We start from the raw sequence: 25,810 nt of genomic DNA, 5'->3' as shown, positions 1-25,810 counted from the left end.
AACTAACCCTAACCCTTAAGCTAACCCTACAAACCCTAACCCTGACCATACTAACCCTAACTAACCCTAACCCTAAACCCTGACTCTACTAACCCTAACTCACCCTAACCCTTACCATAACCATTGTCTAACCAATGTACAACAAAAAAATCGCATACATGCGCATGCCAATGCGCACGTATGCGCACCCATAGACTTACAATGGGTGTCTTGCTGTAAAAAAATGCATTGCGTGCGCATGCGTTTTTTGGGGGCAAGTCGGACGCACAAAAAATGCAACATGATGCATTTTGTGCGCCCGAGCGCACACTACAAAAAAACGCATGCGCACAAAAACGCATACAAATGCATGGGTATGCGCACATAAGCGCATCCCATGCAAAATATAGGGAAAAAAGCATGCGTTTTTTAGCGCTAAATAACCAGCCTTACATGCGTTGTCGCTGTCCTGATAGCTGCTGAGATCTGCCTGTTTGGCAGCTCATCATCGATCATGTAGCAACACACCAGCGATCCTGACAAGGTCATATCGTTGTCGGGATCGCTGGTGCGTCGCTGTGTGTGACGGCCTAACAGACGAGAATAAGAGCATGTAATAAGGGAGGATGAGAACCATAAGTCATTGGTTAAAAAGAAGCATGAGTAAGTTGGCCAATGAAGATAAGAGCAGAGATGTATGACTGTGCAGATTTGGGGAGAGTTTTACAGACTCTTAAGATTGATAAATATATGATTGGATGGGAATCTGAATGCTGGGGCTCCCATCAATTAACAGAACAGAGGTCCGTTTAGCGCCAACCTATTCTTCAGCACTGCAGACATTGTTACTATTGACAGTGAGCTCACAATCTACATTTCTTATCAGTATGTCTTTGGAGTGGGAGAGGGGTAGCATTTCTCCTTGTGGAGAGTGACATGCCTGACATGCCAGTGTAAGGAGACTTATAGGTCATGCAGTGCTCCTGAAAAATAAAATATGCAAATTTCCTCTTCGGAGAGGAAGTGGACTTGTACTCAAGTGCCACCTATTGGAAGTAGCAATCCTAAAAGTTAATATTGACCTTTTAACGAGCGTTGCCACATGACTTAAGAGAAAAGCCAAACCAGAATTTCAATTTCCAGACAGTTGTTTCAGGGCGTTGCCCCTCTTCAGTGCAAAGCATGAGATCTGATTTGGTTTTATGAGAGGTGAGGGAGGAAAGCGGGGTACCCAAAGGAAACATGGAGAGAACTTCAACCGCCTTCCAGATGTTGATACAGTTCACCTGCAGCTGTTGGAAAGGGTTACTGGTAGTGAGACCTGGAGCCACTAGTAGGTCACCTTGCGACCGCTATTTGAAAGTGGTTGTTTATGACAACTCCTTTAAAAGAAGTGTTATCAGTAGATCATCTATTCTTTGAAATACATTTTTATGTAACATATTTTTAAGAACGTTGATGTATTTTTAATATTTGCTATGTAAAATAAATCCTGACATTTTGGAGTTTTCTCACTGACTCTTATATAAAGCTGATATTTCCTGTTCTGTAGAGATCACTTCTCAGAATTTATCCCAAGTGGGATTATAATGTCTGCTATCGCCTATATAAAAATTACACAGAATCCCCCTTTCACAATAGATGAGGGACACAGCTCAGCTACTAGTCACCTCCTACTCCTTCCTGCACATGCTCAGTCACCACAATCTATTGTTTTTAATGGTCCATGTGGCAGTTGTGAAGAATATCCAGTTTTTATTTTGTTTTTCTGTTTTTTGGAACCATGAAAAGAAATTGAAAAAACAAAATTCAAAAAAGAAAATAACACTGAAAAAAAAATCTATTTTTAATTAGAAAATTTTTTATAATAAATAGATTTCTTGTAAAATATATTCAAGGCTTTCACCCCAGAATTCTGGCATAAAAGCTTTGAAAAGTCACAAAATTTAGGTGCATCTCCATGCTGCACCTGAATTTTGCAACTTTGGGTGTCGCCAGTGTCACGACAGTTTCCCCAGCTCCGCCAAAAGGTGCTTTTTGCCAAACTCGTGATGCGCAACTGAGTTCTCTATGCCACAAATCTTAATCCCTAAAGGGGTAGGAGTAGGATTTGTGATGAGGAGCACTCCTTTTACCTCTCGCAGCCTCGACTCTTCTTCAGAAAAGTAGGCCTGGCACAACTTTATGTGTAGGTCATGCCAAAATGATGACATTGCTTAGGGCCGTCTAAGCAGAAGAGACAACCGGGAATCTGGGAATCTGGCTTGTCGGAGGAGGTTTGCAGAGCTCTGGTCCAGTGGCATCATCTGTAGTTAGTGGGCAGTGGAATAGAGCCCTCTGAACCTCCTCTTACCTGTTGTAGCACCGATGCTCTTGAGATAAGTAGGTCTGACACAACATCATGTGTGGGTCATACCATAATAATGACATTGCTTAGGGCCGTCTAAGCAGGAAAGACACCTGGGAATCTGGCTTATTGGAGGAGGTTTGCAGAGCTCTGTTCCAGTGGCAACATCTGTAGCTAGTGGGCAGTGGAATAGAGCCCTCTGAACCTCCTCTTACCTGTCGTAGCCCGATGCTCTTGAGATAAGTAGGTCTGACACAACTTCATGTGTGGGTCATGCCACAATGATGACATTGCTTAGGGCTGTCTAAGCAGAAGAGACACCCAGGAATTTGGCTTGTCGGAGGAGGTTTGCAGGGCTCAGGTCTAGTGACCATGGACCATCATGTGGCCATTGGATAAAGGTCCTCTAAAGTTTGTCTCAACTCCATTATTTGGCATTTGTTGATTTAATGGAGCCCAATACATGCATTTGGGCTATGCCATAATTGCCAACTTTTAGACAAGCTAAGCAGTACCATAGCCACAACCCTTTTCATGACATGTCCCTACACCCGTCATGCCTCTTCCATCCTCCCGCCACAATAGATTTATTTCCAAAAATGTTGCTTTTCTGGAGGTTATGAGAAGATCTGGCAGTACTTCTGGAGATTTATCCCAACCCTTCTGAGGGTCCAAGAGGTCTTTGAAGATTTGATGACAATAGGGCATGTGCCAGGAACTTTCCTGGCGCATATGGTAAATGTGAGCCTACATATGGATGGCATTGAGCCAGTCACGGTGCACGCGGAGCTTGTAAGTTACATTTAATCTTACCTCTTTGGTCTCTGATGCAGTTGAATCTCCATATTTATGAGTGTCGCCATCACCCGCTAAAACTACTATCTAATTCTAAGCTGTGAAAATATTTGTGCCTCGGTAGGTGACAATAAAATGAGGGGGGGAGGGGTACGTAAAAGTGGTGGAGGCGAAGTATCAAGAGTGTCAGGGTAATAATGAGAAATCTCAGCAGAACGTCTGACGTGCGGGTTCAATTTAATTCTCTTTTCACAAGTACAGATTTGTGTAACATGCACATATGTGTTAGCGTGCACCTCTCCCTCCCCAGAGGTACCGTTGTATAATGTAACAATATGGGGATATAATTAGACCCGACTGTTATCTGCGGTAATATATTATGACTATCTGACACCTGCTAAGTAGATTTTTCACTTCTGCAATGAATTTTACGCAACAAACATTATTTCCACCCCGCACTGCAGGCTGTAAATGCGCATTTTTCTACTTTGCAGCAAGATAAATACTAACATTAATGTAGCCTCTGCCTGGATTTATGCTTTCCCTAAACATTCAGATAAACAGATCAATTTTAACGGCGGAGTCGTCGGCGTTCGTTCGGACCACATTTATAATGTCACGTTGAATCGAATGCAGCGAGACTTCGAGTAGCGCAGAAAGTGAGATTAACATTCTGAAATCACTAACACTTGTGTGCCATTTGTATCTTGCAAGCGTTTGGTGTGTGTGTGGGTGGGGGCCAATATCTATTAGTATTCTGGTTGCTGTGGAGAAAAGGCAAAAAGATTTTGTAAGAACAAACCTCGTAGATCTTCTTTATCTTACAATAAAAATTGAATTTATTGAAAGAAGAGCTGAGAAGTCTGTGATCTTAGAATTCTCTCAATGTGATGAGCCGCTGTTATTCTGCATGGAAAAATGTACAAGTTAATTGACCAATGGGTGTCACTCCCAATGAGAATAGAACGTGTAGATTCTAAGGTCAGGTGCAGCCCGAGTGTTATCCGACAAAACGTTGGATCACACTCGGATCAATGTTATTCTTTGGGGCCTTTCACACGTATAATTTTTTTCTTCAGACAGAGCCAGAAAAAAAATCACTGCATGCCAGAGTGTTATCCGATATTCGGATGCCACTCAGTTATGTAAGTCAAAGAGTGCATGGAGAACATTGGACTGCACTCGGATGACATCTGAGTGCAGCCAATTTAAATGGACTGACACAGTGGACCAGATGGAGAATTGTTTTTTCTCCATCTTCTCCTCATCCTAGAGAATTGGAGCACACTATGATCACTCTGATGAGAGTTTGATCTCAGTGTGATTTGCATTATCGACCCGATTCTCTGAGAGAATATGTGCTGTGACACTATCCTTAGGGCTTGTACAAACAACTGCAAATCATTCTAAGTGTGATCCAACAAAACATGGGTTCTTTCTCGGACCAGTGTTAAGCTATGGGGCACATGTCGGAGGAAAAATCACTGCATGTACGAGTTATTGGATCTCACTCGGCCGTGCAAGTCACTGAGTCCATGGAAACATTGGACTGCACTTGGATGACATCTGAGTGCAGTATGATTTCCGCACACTGACACAATGAAGAAGATGGAGAAATTTTGTTCTGCATCTTCTCCTTGTTGGCATATGCAATAGAAATGGACTTATTGTTTATATAAAGGAGGACTTTACACTAGCCTGACAGCAGATGGCGATAGTGTGAACTTAAATGTTTGCTGTATTGTGGGAGGGAAGTTCTCTGTTGTTGATGTTAGTTTTACTTTTGCTTTTGACTGTATTATGCCAGCAGCACGGCTGTGTACTTCTGAATTCTTATCTCATGTTTACCCATAAGAAGTAAATGCTGTTTACTAAAGATAACTTGCTCAGTGAAGTTCTCCTATGTACCAGTGGATTCTCAAAAGATACACTCTGCTACAGGTTATGGGCCCAGAACAGGAGATAGTCCCAGACACCCAGGAGACAACCTCAGACACCGGAGAAGCAGATAAGCTCTGTTAACGGAAGGAGATAAAACCCAGTGAATGGAGGCTGAAAAGAAAAAATCCAGATACAGAGGGACAAAGGAATTTATGACCCACGAACTGGATGACCGCACACTGGAGATCATTACAGAGAATCACCACACTCAGGCTGTACAGGACCTCTCAAGAAGAAAGAAGAATATCTTCATAAATAAAGTAAGATTATATAAAAATGATGTGCAGCACTGAGCTGAAACTCACAGTAACTAAGCTGAACAGTGAAAATTATCAGTTATGGAAATTCAAAGTAGAGATGTTGTTATCTAAAGATGATATATGGGAAGTAATTACTACACATAGACCTGATGAAGATAATCAGACATGGGATAGAAAGAATAGAAAAGCTAGAGCCACCATTACCTTATTAGAGGATGATGCTCAATTAATACACATAAGGAATTAAGAAACAGCGAAAGGAATGTGGGACTCATTGAAAAAGCTATATGAAAGATCTAATTTAAATCAAACGTTATTTCTATTAAGAAGGCTTTACAGTATGAGATTGCGTGCAAATGACGATATGCAGAAGCACATATTCTCAATGATGGAAGTAATATCACAGCTAAGGTCTATTGGTGAAGACATTAAAGAAAGTCATGTAGCAGCAATATTATTGTGCAGTTTACCAGATTCGTATACAGCCTTGATAAATGCCCTAGAGTCAAGACCAGAAAAAGACATCACATTAGATTTTGTGAAAACCAGACTAATAGATGAATATCAGAGAAGAAAAGAACAGACAAATGATTCTTCTACTGAAAAGGACAGTGGAAACGCTCTTAAAGCTACGGAATTTAAAAATCCCTATAATAAAGAGACGAGAATGTTTCAGATGTAAGATAAAAGGTTATATAAAGAAAGAGTGTACCATATGGAAAGCAGAACAAAAATTACAACACAGAAAATTATACACAGAAAGTGAAAAATACAATTTCTGATTCATGTGAGAATAATTGGAATGGCACATTTAAAGTAACAGACAAGAAATCATCACTTGGTTGGTTTATTGATTCAGGAGCAACGAGTCATATGACAAGTGACAAGAATTTCTTCACTAATCTTGATTTAGATAAGAAAGAAGCCATTTATCTTGCAGATGGAAGCAAAATAACCGCAGAAGGTACAGGACATGAATGTGTTATATGTTCCAAAATTGGAAGGAGGATTGTTATTTGTGAAGCATTTAACAGCCAATGGACTCACTGTAAATTTCAAAGACAATGAGTGTGCAATTTAGCAGGAAACAAGGTGATAACCAATGTCAAGGCAGAAGAACAATTATATCATCTTGACACACCAAAGAAACAGATGAAGGTATGTACACATGATCACAAGAACAGTATTCACATGTGGCATAGACGTCTAGGACACAGACACCCTGACAGTATAAGGGAAGTACAAAGAAAAGAATTGACAAAAGATCTAAAGATATCAGATTGCTCAATTACCGTAAGATGTGAATGTTGTATAAAATCTAAAGCCAGAAGAATATCTATTCCAAAAGAAAGTGAGATGAAAAGCAAAAGACCACTTGATTTGGTGCATACTGACGTACATGGACCCATGCAAGTGACTACATCAGGAGGAAATAGATACATGGTGACTTTCATAGATGACTACTCAAGATACACAGTCACATACTTAATTAAGAACAAAAGTGAAGTTTTTGATAGACTTGTAGACTACGTAACAAGGTCTAGTAACAAATTTCAAAGGAAGCCAGTTGTCATCAGAAGTGATAATGGAGGTGAATTTACAGGTCACAAAATAGAAAACTACTTAAGACAGAAAGGAATAGAACACCAGAAAACTGTCCCGAACACACCTGAACAAAATGGAGTAGCAGAAAGGAAAAACAGAACTCTGACAGAAATGAGATGTATGCTGACAGATTTCAAACTACCAGAGAAATATTGGGGTGAGGCAGCAATGACAGCTACATATCTACAGAACAGACTTTTTTCCAGAAAACTGAATAAAATTCCATATGAACTGTGTAAATCATTTAAAAGTTTTGGATGTAAAGTTTTTATATTAATTCCAACAGAACAACATTCCAAACTTCAAAATAGATCCATGGAGGGAATATTTGTTGGATATAGTGAAAATTGCAAGGGATACAGAATCCTAGATCCCAAAACAGAGTCACGGTGAGTAACCGTGTGACATTCATTGAGGATCTAAATGAAGACACTATGATTTCAATTGACACAAAAATATGAGAAAAATGGTTTGGTACCGTGTTAGCCAGTAGAAAAAAATGTATAAAGTGCTCTCAGTGAGAGAAACAAAATAGGAATCTTGTGGGTATGATACCTTTTAATGGTTAACAAATAATAGTGAATGTTGTTACAAAGTAAGCTTTCGGGACTGCTTATGTCCCTTCATCAGGCATCAGCTGACATAGCTGAAGAGGTATCTGATGAGAAAGTAGTTGAAATTGATGAAGAACAGAATACTGAAAATGAAGAAATACAACTACAAACAGACACAGAACCAAGACATTCAATGAGAGAAAACAAAGGTAAACCACCAAAACGTCTCTCATACAAGACAAGCACAAGCCAAATTTATGAGCCTACTTCTTGGGAAGACATATCTAAACTCCCTAAAAAAGAAGCTGATAAATGGATAGAAGCAACAGAAACAGAAATGAAATCCATGCATGACTCACATACATGGACGCTGACAGATTTACCAGAAGGAAGAAAAGCCATAGGATGTAAATGGCTTTTTAAAGTAAAATACCAGATGGCACACCTGAAAGATATCGAGCAAGACTCGTAGCTAAAGTATTTCTCAAAAATATGGAGAAGACTATGATGAGACATTTGCTCCAGTTGTCAAACATACTACAATAATTTACTTACAGTTGCAGCAATGAAACAGATGGAACTGATACATCTGGATGTAAAGACAGCATTTTTGAATGGAGATTTAACAGAAGACATTTACATGGAACAACCTCCAGGATTCAAAGATGAAAGAAACCCAAAGTTTGCAAACTACAGAAAAGCATATATGGTTTAAAACAAGCAGCTAAAGCGAGGAATGACAAAATCACGGCAGTGCTTACAAATGAAAATTTTCAAAGAAACAAAGCTGATCCATGCTTGTTCACAAAAAGGCAGATGGATTTATGTACTCATATATGTATACGACATTTTGATTTGTTCTGAACAAGAAAGGGATAAAGAAAACATTCTAAAAGTCCTGAAGCGACATTTCGAAATCAAAGACTTGGGAAATGTGAAGTATAATTTCTTGAAGGATTATCCTACTGAAGAAATGACAGCATACATCTTCATGAAGGCATTGAATGCTGATAAACACCAGAGACTAATAAAGTTGGGTTTGACTGAATAAGTCCTTACTGTTGAGAAAGGGTGTTGGCATATGCAATAGAAATGGACTTATTGTTTATATAAAGGAGGACTTTACACTATCCTGACAGCAGATGGCGATAATGTGAACTTAAATGTTTGCTGTATAGTGGGGAGGGAAGCTCTCAATTGTTGAAGTTAGTTTTACTTTCGCTTTTGACTGTATTATGCCAGCAGCACGGCTGTTGTGAGTTCATTTTCCCCTTTGTCACTGAGGTCTGGTAAACTCCCTATTCCGGTAAAGGAAGGTAATGAGCCTGATTATCAGGCACCTGAGCCTAATGAGGATGACTGGCTGAGTGGAGTCACGGACTGGATATAAGGCTGTCGACGCCCTTCTGCCCTGTGGGTGATTTCTCTGTGGACTTCTAGGACACCAGTCTGATTCCTGCTCCTCTAAAGCTAAGTTTTCTGCTTTGCCTGTTAGCATTTGTGTTTTGTTTTTGTTTTCCTTGCTTTTCTGGATTCTGCCATTCCCTGCTGGGGTGAGCTGAATCTCCTTTTGCCAGTTGCTCTGTCTTCAGAATATTCCTGAGTACTGACATAGCTTTTTTGAAGCCTAGTGTCTTCAGGGCCTTTTTCACTGTCAGTCTGTTGGCTCTTATTTTCATAGGGTTTTTCACGGATTGCAGACAGCAACCTTCCTGTCCTTTCCTATCTAGTTAGCTTGGGCCCCGTCTTTGCTCAGTCTATCTTTCTGTCTGTGTTAGTGTTTTCATCTTGCTTCACCGTCATTATATGTTGGGGGCTGCCTATTGCTTTGGGGTCTGCTCTGGGGCAGTTTAGATTTCCCCTTTCTTTCTTTAGGCCTATTTAATTCTCCGGCTGTGATCGAGGGGTCTAGGGCATCGTAGGAACCCCCCACGGCTACTGTTAGTTGTTGTGGATAGGATCAGGGGTCTGCAATCCGATAGCTGCCAACCTCTCTGGTTTTCTGGACTTAGATAGCATTTCTGTTTTTGCCTCCTACGGTGACTCAATCATAACAGAATCACCCGCCATACCGCAGATCCTAGGATACTCAATAGCAGGAAAGAACTGTGTTTAAAAAAAAAAAAAAAAAAAAAAAGTGTGTGTATATTCTTTCCTCTATATCTCTGAGGCCGTAGGGGGATTTTTTTTTTCTCTCAATGGAGATAAAGCAATTGTCTGATCGTGTGGAGCAGCTCGCTGCGGAAGTGCGGGGAATTTCCGCCTACCTTGCTCGTTCGCATGCTGTTGAACCAAAGATCCCTACACCTGATGTATTTTTTGGGGATCGATCTAAATTTTTGAGTTTCAAAAATAATTGTAAATTATTTTTTGCCTTGAAGCCTAACTCGTCAGGGAGCTCCGCGCAGCAGGTTAAAATTGTCATCTCTTTGCTGCGTGGCGATCCCCAGGATTGGGCATTTTCTTTGAAACCAGATGATCCTATTTTGACTAATGTGAATGCATTCTTTCAAGCTTTGGGGTTGTTGTATAACGAACCTAATGCTATTGATCAGGCTGAAAAGACCCTGTTGGCATTGAACCAGGGTCGAGATTTTGCAGAGTTGTACTGTCAAAAGTTCCGAAAGTGGGCGGTCCTTACTACCTGGAATGATAATGCCTTGGCTGCTCTCTTTCGGAAGGGTTTGTCAGAAGCCGTAAAAGATACTATGGTGGGATTTCCTGTTCCCTCTGGTCTGGACGATTCTATGTCATTAGCCATTCAGGTTGATCGGCGTTTAAGTGAACGCAGGATTGCACGAGAGGTGTTGCCACTGGTTGAACAGACGTCTGAACCTATGCAATGTGATAGAGTTTTGTCTAAGGCGCAACGTCAGGAGTTCAGAAGGCGTAATAAGCTGTGTTTTTTCTGTGGAGATGCCTCGCATATTATTTCTGTTTGTCCTAAACGAGAGAAACACTTTGCACACATGCTTTCTGTTGGTGGTGTTCAACCTAAGTTTCTTCTGGCAATTACTCTGATCTGCTCCCTGTCCACATTTTCCGCCAAGGCTTTTGTGGATTCGGGAGCAGCGCTAAACCTAATGGACTTGGATTTTGCTAAACGTTGTGGATTTCCGATGACACCTCTGCAGACGCCTATCCCTTTGAGGGGGATTGATGCTACTCTTTTGGCTAAAAATAAACCTCAGTTTTGGACCCAGGTGGTCATGCGGGTCGCCCCAGACCATCAAGAAAATTGCAGATTTTTGGTGTTGCATGGTCTGCATGATGCTGTTGTTCTGGGGTTTCCCTGGTTGCAAATTCATAATCCAGTGTTGGATTGGAAATCTGTGTCTGTGGTGAGTTGGGGTTGTCGGTGTGCCTTTAGTGAGGCTCCGGTTTTTTCAACCTCTCCTCAGTCGCATGATGTTCCTGACTATTTGGCGGACTTTTATTATGTATTTAGCGAGAATGAGTCTGCGTCCTTGCCTCCTCATAGGAGTTATGACTGTGCAATTGAACTAAGCCCGGGGTGTAAATTTCCCAAGGGTCGGCTCTTCAATTTATCTGTACCCGAGCATGAGGCTATGCGGTCCTATATTAAGGAAGTGTTGGAGAAGGGTCATATTAGACCATCCTCTTCACCCTTAGGTGCTGTTTTTTTTTGTGGCCAAAAAGGATGGTTCTTTAAGGCCTTGTATTGATTATCGTGCCCTCAATAAAATTACTATTAAATATCAGTATCCGTTACCCCTGATTTCGGATCTATTCTCTAGAGATAGAGGTGCTTGCTGGTTTACCAAACTTGACCTCAGGGGGAGTATAATCTTATCCGCATTAAGCAGGGGGATGAATGGAAGACGGCGTTTAATACTCTGGAGGGACATTTTGAGTACCTGGTGATGCCTTTTGGGCTCACTAATGCCCCTTCTGTCTTCCAGTGCTTCATGAACGATATTTTCCGAGGCTTTGTCGATAAATTTTTGATTATCTATCTGGATGATATTTTGATCTTCTCCAAGGATTGGGATTCTCATGTGGAACATATTCGGACTGTGTTCCGGATCTTGAGGGAGAATTCCCTGTATGTCAAAGTATCGAAATGCCTTTTTGGAGTACAGAGGATTTCATTTTTGGGATTTATTTTGTCTCCGTCAACTATTGAAATGGACCCGGCCAAGGTACAGGCCATTTATGATTGGGTTCAGCCCACTTCTTTGAAGGCCCTCCAGAAGTTTTTGGGTTTTGCTAATTTTTATCGGAAATTTATAGCAAAATTTTCTAGTATTGCCAAGCCATTGACTGATCTGACTAAGAAGGGTGCTGATGTGTTGAATTGGTCTCCGGAGGGTGTTGCTTCCTTTCAGGAGCTGAAGCGAAGATTTACCTCCGCCCCGGTTTTGCGGCAACCTGATGTCTCACTCCTGTTCCAGGTAGAGGTGGATGCTTCTGAGATTGGTGCAGGAGCTGTTTTGTCCCAAAAGGATCCTGTAACATCTAAAATGAATCCCTGTGCTTTCTTTTCCCGAAAGTTCTCTCCATCTGAACGTAACTATGATGTGGGGAATCGGGAACTGTTGGCCATGAAATGGGCATTTGAGGAGTGGAGACATTGGTTGGAGGGAGCTAAACATCAAGTTGTGGTCCTCACTGACCACAAGAATTTGATTTACCTAGAGTCGGCTAAACGCTTGAACCCTAGACAGGCTAGGTGGGCCTTGTTTTTTACACGTTTTGATTTTGTGGTCTCTTTTCTTCCTGGAACTAAGAATGTCAAGGCAGACGCCCTCTCTAGGAGTTTCTTTGCTGATTCTCCTGTGGTGACCAAGCCTGCTACTATCTTAGGCGAAGGGGTAGTTCTTTCTGCCATCTCGCCCGATTTGAGACTTGCTCTGCAAGAGTTCCAGGAGGACAAACCTGAGCGTTGTCCCAGTGGAAAGTTGTATGTTCCTGACCAGTGGAAGAAGAGAGTGATGTCTGAAGTTCATTGCTCTGCATTGGCTGGTCATCCAGGTATTTTTGGTACTAGAGATCTGGTGAGTTGCTCTTTTTGGTGGCCCACCTTGTCTCATGATGTCAGGAATTTTGTGCAGTCCTGTGGGACTTGCTCCCGGTCTAAATCTTGTTCTCGCTCTAGTGGTTTGTTGATGCCTTTGCCGGTCCCCAGGAGGCCATGGACCCATATTTCAATGGATTTCATCTCTGATATGCCGGTCTCTCAAAGAATGACTTATTTGGGTGATTTGTGATAGGTTCTCTAAGATGGTTCATCTTGTACCACTCCCTAAGTTGCCATCTTCCTCTGAGTTGGTGCCCCTGTTTTTGCAACAGGTGGTTCGCTTACACGGGATTCCTGAGAACATTGTATCTGACAGAGGAGTTCAGTTTGTGTCTAGATTTTGGAGGACCTTCTGTTCCAAGCTGGGAATTCAGTTGTCCTTCTCCTCTGCTTTTCACCCTCAGACCAATGGGCAGACAGAGAGAACAAACCAGACCTTGGAGTCGTATTTGAGATGTTTTATTTCCGCTGATCAGGATGATTGGGTTTCATTTTTGCCCTTGGCCGAATTTGCTTTAAATAATAGAGCTAGTTCTGCCACTTTGATGTCACCTTTTTTTTGTAACTTTGGGTTTCATCCTCGATTTTCTTCAGGGCAGGTGGAGCCTTCTGCCTGCCCAGGTGTTGACACTGTGGTGGAGAGAATGCACCAGATCTGGGACCAAGTGGTGGATAAGTTATCTCTCTCCCAGGAAAAGGCCCAGCGGTTTTCCAATCGACATAGGACCATTGGTCCCCAGTTTAAGATTGGTGATATGGTGTGGTTTTCATGAAAAAATATTGCTATGAAGGTGGCTTCTCCTAAGTTTAAGCCTAGATTTATTGGACCTTACAAGATTTTGGAGATTATTACTCCGGTCTCTTTTCGTTTGGCTCTTCCTGTCACATTTAAAATCCATAATGTGTTACATAATTCCTTGTTGAAGAGGTTTGTTGAACCAGTTGTTCCTGGGGTGGCACCTCCAGACCCTGTATTGGTTGAAGGTAACATGGAATATGAGGTAGAGAAAATACTGGATTCCCGTCTGGCTAGACGGAGACTCCAGTATTTGGTTAAGTGGAAGGGTTATGGTCAGGAGGAAAATTCCTGGGTCTCTGCCTCTGATATTCATGCCAAAAGATTGGTTCGTGCCTTTCATCGGGCTCACCCTGATCGCCCTGGTGGCGTGGTTGAGGGTTCGGTGACCCCTCCTCAAGGGGGAGGTACTGTTGTGAGTTCATTTTCCCCTTCGTCACTGAGGTCTGGTGAACTCCCTATTCTGGTAAAGGAAGGTAATGAGCCTGATTATCAGGCACCTCAGCCTAATGAGGATGACTGGCTGAGTGGAGTCACAGACTGGATATAAGGCTGCCGACGCCCTTCTGCCCTGCGGGTGATTTCTCTGTGGACTTCTAGGACACCAGTCTGATTCCTGCTCCTCTAAAGCTGTTTTCTGCTTTGCCTGTTAGCATTTGTGTTTTGTTTTTGTTTTCCTTGCTTTTCTGGATTCTGCCATTCCCTGCTGGGGTGAGCTGAATCTCCTTTTGCCGGTTGCTCTGTCTTCAGAATATTCCTGAGTACTGACATAGCTTTTTTGAAGCCTAGCGTCTTCAGGGCCTTTTTCACTGTCAGTCTGTTGGCTCTTATTTTCATAGGGTTTTTCACAGATTGCAGACAGCAGCCTTTCTGTCCTTTCCTATCTAGTTAGCTTGGGTCCCGTCTTTGCTCAGTCTATCTTTCTGTCTGTGTTAGTGTTTTCATCTTGCTTCACCGTCATTATATGTTGGGGGCTGCCTATTGCTTTGGGGTCTGCTCTGGGGCAGTTTAGATTTCCCCTTTCTTTCTTTAGGCCTATTTAATTCTCCGGCTGTGATCGAGGGGTCTAGGGCATCGTAGGAACCCCCCACGGCTACTGTTAGTTGTTGTGGATAGGATCAGGGATCTGCAATCCGATAGCTGCCAACCTCTCTGGTTTTCTGGACTTAGCTAGCATTTCTGTTTTTGCCTCCTACGGTGACTCAATCATAACACACGGCTGTGTGAATTGTTATCTCATGTTTACCCATAAGAAGTAAATGCTGTTCAGTCAAGATAACTTGCTCAGTGAAGTTCTCCTGTGTACCAGTGGATTTTCAAAAGATACACTCTGCTACACTCCTCACAGAGCGCTCTGATTCTCTCATATGAGAGAATCAGATCACACTATGCTAATACTCTGATCAAACACTGATCACAGAGTCATTTGCATAATCGGACCAATCCTCTTAGAGGAGTGACTCTGTCTGTGTGCACCTGCCCTCACAGGGGTTTTCCAAGCATATGCATCAACATCAAATTGGTGGGGATCCAATAGTTTGCAATCCCAGAGATCAGCAGCTACCCAGTCACCACCAGAGCTGTGAGTCGCTGATCAATGGAAGTGTAAAGTGTTGGACCTTCACCAATCCTATATTGCTCCACTATTCTAAAACTATGTAATCGATATCATATGCCACGAGAACCCCTTTAATTGATAATGTAATGGAAGGGCCTATTTCTAATGAGAGTAATCGAGTACCAATAAAGCACAGAGTTAACAAAAAATGCTCCAGTCTTCTTATTTCATAATGGGGAACAAGTATTTGGTAAAGTGAAATGTCAAAAGATCTGTCCTCTGTCAGCAAAAAGATCAAAAGGCCCCCATGCAAATTAGATTCATGACATTCTTTTCCGATAATTTTGTGGGGACCCAACAGCCATCTACTATGTACAGTTGTGGCCAAAAGTATTGACACCCCTGCAATTCTGTCAGATAATACTCAGTTTCTTCCTGAAAATGATTGCAAACACAAATTCTTTGTTATTATCTTCATTTCATTTGTCTTAAATGAAAAAAACAAAAAGAATTGCCCTAAAGCCAAATTGGATATAATTCCACACCAAACATAAAAAAGAGGGTGGACAAAAGTATTGGCACTGTTCGAAAAATCATGTGATGCTTCTCTAATTTGTGTAATTAACAGCACCTGTAACTTACCTGTGGCACCTAACAGGTGTTGGCAATAACTAATCACACTTGCAGCCAGTTGACATGGATTAAAGTTGAATCAACCTCTGTCCTGTGTCCTTGTGTGTACCACACTGAGCATGGAGAAAAGAAAGAAGACCAATCTCAAGGCTACAAGTCCATCTCCAAAGACCTGAATGTTCCTGTGTCTACCGTGCGCAGTGTCATCAAGAAGTTTAAAGCCCATGGCACTGTGGCTAACCTCCCTAGATGTGGACGGAAAAGAAAAATTGACAAGAGATTTAAATGCAAGATTGTGCGGATGTTGGATAAAGAACCTCGACTAACATCCAAGCAAGTTCAAGCTGCCCTGCAGTCCGAGGGTACAAGAGTGTCAACCCATACTATCCGTCGGCGTCTGAATGAAAAGGGTCTGTATAGTAGGAGACCCAGGAAGACCCCACTTCTTACCCCGAGACATAAAAAAGCCAGGCTGGAGTTTGCCAAAACTTACCTGAAAAAGCCTAAAACGTTTTGGAAGAATGTTCTCTGGTCAGATGAGACAAAAGTAGAGCTTTTTGGGCAAAGGCATCAACATAGAGTTTACAGGAGAAAAAAGAGACATTCAAAGAAAAAAACACGGTCCCTACAGTCAAACATGGCGGAGGTTCCTTGATGTTTTGGGGTTGCTTTGCTGCCTCTGGCACTGGACTGCTTGACTGTGTGCATGGCATTATGAAGTCTGAAGACTACCAACAAATTTTGCAGCATAATGTAGGGCCCAGTGTGAGAAAGCTGGGTCTCCCTCAGAGGTCATGGGTCTTCCAGCAGGACAGTGACCCAAAACACACTTCAAAAAGCATTAGAAAATGGTTTGAGAGAAAGCACTGGAGACTTCTAAGGTGGCCAGCAATGAGTCCAGACCTGAATCCCATAGAACACCTGTGGAGAGATCTAAAAATGGCAGTTTGGAGAAGGCACCCTTCTAATATCAGGGACCTGGAGCAGTTTGCCAAAGAAGAATGGTCTAAAATTCCAGCAGAGCATTGTAAGAAACTCATTGATGGTTACCGGGAGCGGTTGGTCGCAGTTATTTTAGCTAAAGGTTGTTCAACCAAGTATTAGGCTGAGGGTGCGAATACTTTTGTCTGGCCCATTTTTGGAGTTTTGTGTGAAATGATCAATGTTTTGCTTTTTGCTTCATTCTCTTTTGTGTTTTTTCATTTAAGACAAATTAAATGAAGATAATAATACCAAAGAATTTGTGATTGCAATCATTTTCAGGAAGAAACTGAGTATTATCTGACAGAATTGCAGGGGTGTCAATACTTTTGGCGACAACTGTATGGTGTCTCTTTCTCTCCTGTCGAGGAAGAGAAGGATCGGGCATGTTGAACTACACCCCCCTATCCTTTTGTATCAGGAGCAATAAGCCTTTGCCTGAGATGTGTTACTCCTCTCTACCCATTGGAAACACTTAACGTCTTAGCCCTAACCAAGCCTGTGTGTACTGAGGAGTCAGGACAGGTAGATGTCCACTATCTTAAATGAATGGGAGCCTTTAATTAATGTGTTTGATTATTGTTCTCACCCAGGCCAGAGAAGGCACACCACTATGCGGAATGACATTCCACCTCCTTCTCTGACCATCTCGGCCCCCTCTCCGCCTCTCTGTGAGTGTCTCAGCATTTCTAGAAGCCACAGTAGCAGAGCGGGAGCCAGGACAGTCGGAGAGGGAGTTGGAATGTAATTCTGTATAACAATGCTCTAGTATAATTATAGCACCATTGTTGGAACTGTGCTTACTGAATTATCTGCTGAAATATCCACAGCCATTCTAGGTTTCTGTATTGGCAGCTTTCATGGATGGTGGCCAACTGTATGTTGTGTCCAAGAATATAGCTACCCTGTTTCTAAAATTGTTAAGGACATATTCACATCTAGCCAAAACCTCGGCTTCCGGAACATCATAAAATATGTAGGCTTTGTAAGGCAGTGGTAGCCTCTTTAATGCATTATCTTCACATAGAGAAGGTTCCAATCCACACAAATGCATATAAATTCAGTGCATATAAGTTCAGTGCATATTATCAGTGTTCAATTCACACCAGTTCATAGCACGTCATAGCATCCTTTAGATTTTACAGACACTAAACACGCCAGTATTCCTCTGACTAGTTCCCGTGGGTGTCTATGGGCCGTATCCAAGACTATTCACACAGCATTACATGTTGCAGACACTACACACGCTAGTACTCCTCTCACTAGTTCCCGTGTGTGTCTTGCACTACTGTATCACAGTCTCTTTACTCACACAGCCGTACACAGTCCAGGATATCCTCTGGATCGCAGCCGGGCACCATATCCACCTGTTTTGCAATCGTTACACACGCCAGGCTTCTTTCGGGCACAGGACATCCACCTCCGGTTCACCTCTGGGCACAGGACTGTCCACATCCGAGACAAGTCACCGTGGACGACTTGCATCCCTGTGTTCACGCGGGTTGCAGGCCTCACTCTGGCCCTGGCACACCTGAGACTCACTAAGCCCTCACTCAGATCTCTCTAACCCTTTCCTGCAGGGCTTTTATCACAGAAACCTGTGGCTTTCAGCCACATGGAAATCCTGGGTCTGGAATTGAACTGACTGCACCGAACTCGTCAAAGCTCCAACTTCCTTCATCTCCTTAGTCCAGCCAACTCCTGCCCTAAAAGCGTTGGCATAGGAGATAAGTCGCCACATCTTTCCTTTCCTGCACTGACTCACTGCTATGATACACAGTGACCGTGGGTAACGTGGGCTATAGTGTTTTAACGTTGCGTGGCTGCCAAGCTGTCCGGGCCTATAGCTCATGTGAGACACTAGGGCACCCTGGCTCCATCTGACCTAACTTCCTGCAAGCTCCTCTCTTACTACCCTGCAGCCCCTCCTACAATTAAGCCTCTATAAATATCCTATCGGCAATACCTACTTTATAAAGCCCACTAGTATGCCCCCCATGTAGTGGCCCGCAACAGAACTACACTTACCCATACCAATGTAAACTATGTGCTAAAGTGCCCTCCTCTAATGTCCCCCCAAAAGGATGCACTGACTTACCCTAACTGTACATAAACATTAATCACACATATTATACCAAAGGAACATAAGGCAATATAAAACAGTTCTCTACAGAATGGTAACACAAATACACTTGTGGCAATACCATAAACGACGAGCGATAATACATATTTCTATGTAGCAGTACCGCAGGCATTTGTCATAAACATTATCAATTAGCAATATGTACATATTAACATTCAAAGGGGCAATCCAAGGAAGGGAAGCAAGAAAGGCATCATATCTCACTCCCTTACACTCTCCCTTTCTTTGAACTTTACTTGATACAAAAACCAATAATAATGAAAAAAAATTTTCTTTAACCTTAAAAACCGCAAGTCATCTGGTTTAATGTAAGCTGCAGCCGATACGCACTGCAGTTCATGACGTACAGGCAACAGTCCTGGTTCCCAGTCCTCCAGGATTTAGCGCTCTTATGTACACCTTCCACAAGTGAGGAAGCAGTCCTAGGAGAGATGCTCCCCCTTCTCTTGAGGAGAGTCTTTCCAGAGGTTTCCGGTTAAGAAGACAGTCTCTCCTGTTTCCAGCAGAATGGGCTCAACAAGCGCAACAAAAAAAACCCAAAAGAGTCCATAGACTCCATATATTCTGTCTAGCTAGCAGTCCTCTAGGCCGTAATCACATGCCGTGGACAACGCTTTATCTTCAGCGTCACCAAAGGTCGAACCACTTACGCTTACCGTGAGCAGGGTAAAAACTTCTTCTAGGGGCTACAGTGCCCACAGGGACGCGAAACAGTCCCAGTGTTCCAAACAAGATGCAACAGGCATAAAACATGATGATTTGCAAACTTCAATGGCAAGCACCGTGTGTCGCTCTCTCAAGTGCCATCTCTGCAGCCGCAGAAGATATGGATGGTGCCATCGTAGCGCCATCAGGTTCCCGGGTGCCTGCTGATGGTTGGACTCTGGGAAGAGGGCCATGTCGTCCTCATCATAGTGGGTAACCACTACCGCGTAATACCCGCGAGGACAATCTTCCTTAAAGAAGGAGACCCGGTCTCCCTTGTTTAGCAACTGCCCCAATTTGACAGATGCCACGTTGACATACACCTTGGCATCCGTTCCTTCCTCTCGAATGAAGCCATAGCCCCGGTCGGCGTCTGTGTACACCAACCAGCCGCTGGTGCATCATCCCGCAAGAGCGCCCCTGCCAGGCCGCCGTAGTTCTTTCTAAACCTCCCGCTACCGCTGCCTGGGTGTAGGAAAGGGACCCTCTGTGGCCGGGAGGGAATGTGTGGCCCCCAGAGCTGCGGCAGAGTGGGAGACCGGCTGGACCTTCAACGGCTGGGGCGAAGGGACTGGCTCCCCCATGGGTATGCAAGGGCGAACGACGGCCTCCAGGACAGAACTTTGCGGGGAGGGCCTCCCTAACGGAATCGGAGACAAGGGCGCACTCACCCGTTCCGATGGGGCTGAGGTGGACATGGCTCCCATAGCGCTGGTTCCTTCCACGAGAACGCCCGCACGTCTGACGGTTGACTTGCGTGCTGGTTCGCACACAACTCCCGGCCACGGTTCCTCCTGGGCAGCTGTCAGTTGTTGTCCTCGCTGAGCTAACAGGGGGGACTCCAGTTCACCCAATCCTCGGGCCCGACACTGCACCGCTGGTTCCGCACATCCAGTATACCACCACCGGACAGATGGTAACTCTGTCAGCTGGACACTCCAGGGTTGAGGCAGCTCTACATATGGACAGCTAGGGTTCTCCGCTGGCTCCTCACTAACTGCAGGAGGCTGGGCTTTCGCTCTTTCTTGCCACCGCCTCCTCTCGATTTGGCCCATGCCTTGGCAGCTACGGGTGCATGAGTGCTGCATCGTGGCTGGTTCAAGGGTACAATATGGCGCTGCACAGCTCCTTCCGGGGTTTTCTTCTGAGTCCCGCCCATCACCAAGTGGAACTGCCTCCAATTGCTCCTCCCCTCCATTGCAGGTCATAGCAGGGGGCGAGGCCTTCTCCTCTTCATTCGCCCCCATCGGGGGGCGGACCAGGGCATACTGACAGGCCGGTCTTGGTGCCAAGAGGTGACGGCAACGACCACAAAAGACGTGGTTTATGTTGTTGTTTACTTCACCATCTCCCTCCATTTTTACTGCCGCCATCTTAGTCACAGTAAAGGTGTTAGTTTTTCTTTTCCAGTCTGTCAAGTTCAATTTAGTAGTCAAGTCCGGTGTTGTCACAAAGTTGGTGTTAGGCAAATCCAGTGTTTCTTGCACAATTTCTTCTTCAGTAGTAACAGCTGCCTGCTTTTTCAGCTGGTCATCTTCCAGGGGCACAGCATTCGCACACATCTTCATCATCGTTTCTTTCTGCGGGTTCCCCACATTACAAGGTAGTCACATCCTGCCGGCTACACCAAATGTAAGGAAGGGACAGGACTGTAGTCGTGACCTGAATAACTGCAATATCTAGGTCCAGTTCTTCCCCTACAGGAAACTGTACTCTTCTTTCTGACATACCTGCATCTCCAGATTCAGCTTCCTCTGGGCACTTCCCAGGCAACAACGGTCCCTCTTTCAGGCGACCCCCAGCAATGGAGACACAGTCAAAGTTGACTTTAACACTTTCTTTACTGAGTACTTCACACGTTACATCCACAGTTGGTACATTGTGACATTTACTTGTTTCCTCATCTATCCTTTATGGCTGTCACTTCTGTGCAGTACACTGCTTCGCCCCAGACTCGAAATCATCAGTCACAAGGTTTGGTTGCCTCTGGTAAAGCATCTGGCCCATCTGTACCAAACTCGTCGAAGCTCCAACTTCCTTCATCTCCTCAGTCCAACCAAATCCTGCCCTAAAAGCATCAGCCCTGGTGATAAGTCGCCACATCCTTCCTTTCCTGCACTGGCCCACTGCTATGACACACAGTGGCCATGGGTAATGTGGGCTATTGCGTTTGAACATTGCATGGCTGCCAAGCTCTCTGGGCCTATAGCCCATGTGGACACTAGGGCACCCTGGCCCTGTCTGACCTAACTTCCTATAAGATCCCCTTTTACTACCAGGCAGCCCCTCCTACAATTAACCCTCTATAAACATCCTATCAGCTATAAGGCCCACTAGTATGCCCCCATCTAGTGGCCCGCAACAGAACTACACTTACCCATACCTATGTAAACTATGTACTAAAATGCCCTCCTCTAATGTCCCCCCAAAAGGATGCACTGACTTACCCTAACTGTACATAAACATTAATCACACATATTATACCAAAGGAACATAAGGCAATATAAAACAGTTCTCTACAGAATGGTAACACAAATACACTTGTGGCAATACTATAAGCGACGAGCGATATTACATATTTCTATGTAGCAGTACCGCAGGCATTTGTCATAAACATTATCAATTAGCAATATGTACATATTAACATTCAAATTGGCAATGCAAAGAAGGGAAGCAAGAAAGACATCATATCTCACTCCCTTACACTGGCACTAGAGACAGGGGCATCCATGTAGCTTTACCTCCCCCTAGGACAAGTATGATGAGGTTCCCTCTTCCCTAGCCCAATAGGAGCAGCTGAATATACGCAGAATATTTATGGTATGTACACATATGAATGCTAACACTTTCTGAAAAATTGAAATCCTCTTGATCCTTCCTTTTCCTAATATACAAAGAAAGAAAAGCGACGTCGGCTCAGGGGATCCGAGGACAGGCAGATGTCTTGCTAACAGATTGCCATGTGAATCTTTGACTTCACTAAGCCACTTCTCGATCGCCCCTGCCGTACTATGACTTAAGAGACTTACAAACATCTGCTTTTGCCATGTGCAGATACAAGCTGATGTTTCAAGTAAAAGCGCTGTTCAGTTGTAATACTCCACACCCAGACATCGACTGTACAAGCCCAATGGTACCTGATTTGTGTCGAGAGCACGAGGGTTGAGACAGTCTTTTCCTGTTTTTTTGCTTTTTTTTACATTTGTAATACGTTCACCTGCGTCAAATTCACCTTTTTAATTTAATTTTTTAGGAATACAGATGGCACTGTTGGTTCGCTATGTGGATTGCTGAGGACGGGAAGGAAGCCTAGTTGTTGAGGTGCACTGGACTTTTCACTATGGGAACGGCAACGGAAGAACTGGTGGTGGTAGAGGATGATGCCTCGTTGAATCCTTTGTGCTTCGAGTGTGGTCAGCAGCACTGGACCAGAGAGAACCACCTGTACAATTACCTGAACGAAGTGGACGATGACCTGGTATGCCACATTTGCCTTCAACCATTGCTACAGCCGCTGGATACCCCATGTGGCCACACTTTCTGCTACAAGTGCCTCAGAAACTTCCTACAGGAGAAAGACTTTTGTCCATTGGACCGAAAGCGGCTGCACTTTAAACTGTGCAAGAAATCCAGTATCCTGGTGCACAAACTTCTGGACAAGCTTGTCGTGTCTTGTCCGTTTTCCAATGCTTGCAAGGACACAATGCAGCGCTGCGACGTGGAAGCTCATCTCAAAAACAGGTGAGGTTGCCACTATTCTTCTTTTGCTGCCCCCATCTAAGAGCAGTATGATGTAGGGGCAGAGACCCTGATTCCAGCGATGTGTCAGTGGGCTGCTGTAGTTTTGAAAAAAAATCCTTGTATTATCTGCTGCAGATCTAGCAGTTTTCTGAATGCTGAGCTCTGTATAATTCTGCCCACACCATTGATTGACAACTTTACGTGTACACTGTGCATAGGCAGAAAGCTGCCAATCAGTGGCGGTGTTGATGTATTACAGCGCTCATGAATATGGATGACTACATGGCAGCAGGTTTACCATCTCCTGATCATAATGCTGTGATTTTATCAAAACTACAGCAAGCAGCCCAGTAAGTGACACATCGCTGGAATCAGGGTCTCTGTCTGTATATTACACTGCTCTCTGATTAGTTGGCAAAAATCTAGTTACAGATTAACTCCCCTTTTTACAGATTATTTGAAGTAAAATATCTATCCCAAGGCTGAAAAAAAAATCTGTATGACTTTTAAAGCATGTTAGTATGCTCTTTATATTTTACGTGATTTTTGGCATGGCTTATTTGCAGTAAAATAGAAGGTAAAATCAATATCTAACACTTAAGGGTATATGAAACAAAATTCAAGTGTTACATTAAAATCTCGCCAATAATGTCATTATTGCAAAACAAGATTTGGATAAAATCTGTAAGGTTCATGGAAGTATTCTCTAAAATGTGATTTTCTTCTTTTTTTCTCCTCTGCATGTACAGTAAATGATGTTATAAATGTGCAATTAATCTGCCAATTCTGAACATATTATCTGCTAATTACGTAAATACCTGACAACCTAGACAGAAGCATCGACAGGGTCAGATAGAAAGGATACAGTATAAAAAAGATACAATCATTAAAAAAATTCATGGGACTAAAAAATATACATAAAAGTATATTTATCAAATTAATCAACATAGAAAAAAAGAGGTGGGACAGCAAAAATGCCCTGTTTGCATATAGCTGGCTATGAGTAAAACACCATAAATCAACAAGAGTGTCTCAGTACTGTAAAAACACACATTTCTTTTAAAGAGGCTTGCAACCAAATAGTGAAAACAGCATCAAAAGAGGAATGCTTTACATATGTAGGTTATGCAGCAGCCGGAAAGAAAAGAATAAAATGTGTAAAACAAGCCAGCAGCAGATAACCAGAAGAACTACCTCATCTGATGTGTGTTTCCCACGGCGTGCTTCATCAGGGGTATGGGTATAGATTATCAGGGGATAATATTTGCACCATTAATCACCAATCACACCATTTTGGTTTGTCTTTTCTACACAGCCTGCTCCAACATGAAATCAATGTAAGTGTGATCTATAACAATGTGCGGTATGTTGATTTTTGGACATTGTTGGACTGGTGGTAATTACATCGATGCCTTTCAGAATGTCAATACAGGGTGGGCCATTTGTAAGGTTAGACCTGGGTGTGCCATTTTATATGGATACACCTAAATAAAATAGGAATGGTTGATGATATCAACTTCCTGTTTGTGGCACATTAGTAATAGGGAGGAGGGAAACTTTTCAAGATGGGTGGAGCCCATGGCGGAAATTTTGAAGTCGGTCCACCCAGGTGTACCCATATAAATGGCCCAACCACGTGTATCCATATAAACGGCCGACCCTGTACATAGGAAAATGTGAAATTAAGGAAATTAGTGTCATTAAAAGTTATATTTTTCAATATGGAAATATTTTGTAATCTTTTTATTCCCTTTTTTGCTCCTTTTTATAAGTACACAGATGCTGCAACTGCGATAAAGCACAAAACTGATTTATGAAAGCAAAATGATCATGAATACAGTGGCTATAACTACGACTATGCTGTGTTATTTGATCACACTTATAAAAAAGACAGGACAAGATTGTTATGCTGTTTTGATTAATATGGCTAGAAACTATCGTTTTATGAATGGTCTCATAATCAGATAACATATTCGCTTCAAAACTCATTTTCTCATTTTTCCTCTCCTCAAAATAATTTTGAGTATTAGGTTTGGAAAACTCACACGGAATTGCAGAAAAGATTTATTTTTGCCAAGTTCTCATTATGTGGTTTCTGCAGGCCACAAGTCACACATTTTCTACGTTCTTTCCTCATTCTCCTTACCTTTCCTCACTCCTATTTTTTCCTCTTGCAGCTTATGATTTTTCCTTCCAGACGACCAGCTTCACAGTTATTTTTGGAAGTTAATACAAGTCTTAAGACATTGTGCTACAACCTGCCAATTCCATCACTAATCATTTTCTTATTTTCCTATAACATAATTCCATAAAAAAATGGGAACAGCGATGGGGTGGAAAATGACCCCACATTACACGCATGTTCAAGACAAACTTAAAGCTCATTTTGTATCCAAAGTACCGTATTTAAACATTTGGGTATTATTTGCAATGTGTAAATATTGAAAACAATGAGATATTATTTGGATTTTTAAATATATTAATATATTTGTATAACCATTTAAAGGAGTTAAATCATTAAATAATTTCTGTAACAGGATTTATCTTCTGGATACTTTCAGAGAACTTTTGAAAAACATGAAATCAATTAGATCATTTTTGGATTCAGTAATGTACAGTGTAGGCTTTATTTTTATTCACTGCATTCTCAAAGTGTTGTTGCATTATTTTTAATTTGCAAAATAGTTTTCAATTTTTATCTTTTCTGTCTTTAAATTATAAATCAGCAAAA

General features: G+C 42.7%; 1 protein-coding gene across 6 annotated transcripts in view; it reads left to right on the top strand.

The window, feature by feature from the left end:
• Positions 1-25,810, top strand: part of LNX2 (ligand of numb-protein X 2) — a 262,034-nt gene that overhangs the window by 146,422 nt on the left and 89,802 nt on the right. For 4 of the 6 annotated variants that reach the window (XM_073583140.1, XM_073583135.1, XM_073583139.1 and 1 more), the window contains one exon: positions 22,592-23,079. In XM_073583140.1, coding sequence (XP_073439241.1) covers positions 22,679-23,079 — 401 coding nt within the window. In that variant the 5' untranslated portion in view covers positions 22,592-22,678. Of the gene's footprint in view, positions 1-2,991; positions 3,119-4,996; positions 5,323-22,591; positions 23,080-25,810 lie in introns of those variants that run through there. The other 2 variants (XM_073583138.1, XM_073583137.1) reach the window with 2 other exon arrangements.

This window comes from Dendrobates tinctorius, unplaced genomic scaffold (genome assembly GCF_039654945.1).
Source record: "Dendrobates tinctorius isolate UK_male_01 unplaced genomic scaffold, ASM3965494v1 ptg000075l, whole genome shotgun sequence".
Lineage (NCBI taxonomy): Eukaryota > Metazoa > Chordata > Amphibia > Anura > Dendrobatidae > Dendrobates > Dendrobates tinctorius.
This window is presented reverse-complemented; position numbering and strand designations above follow the sequence as displayed.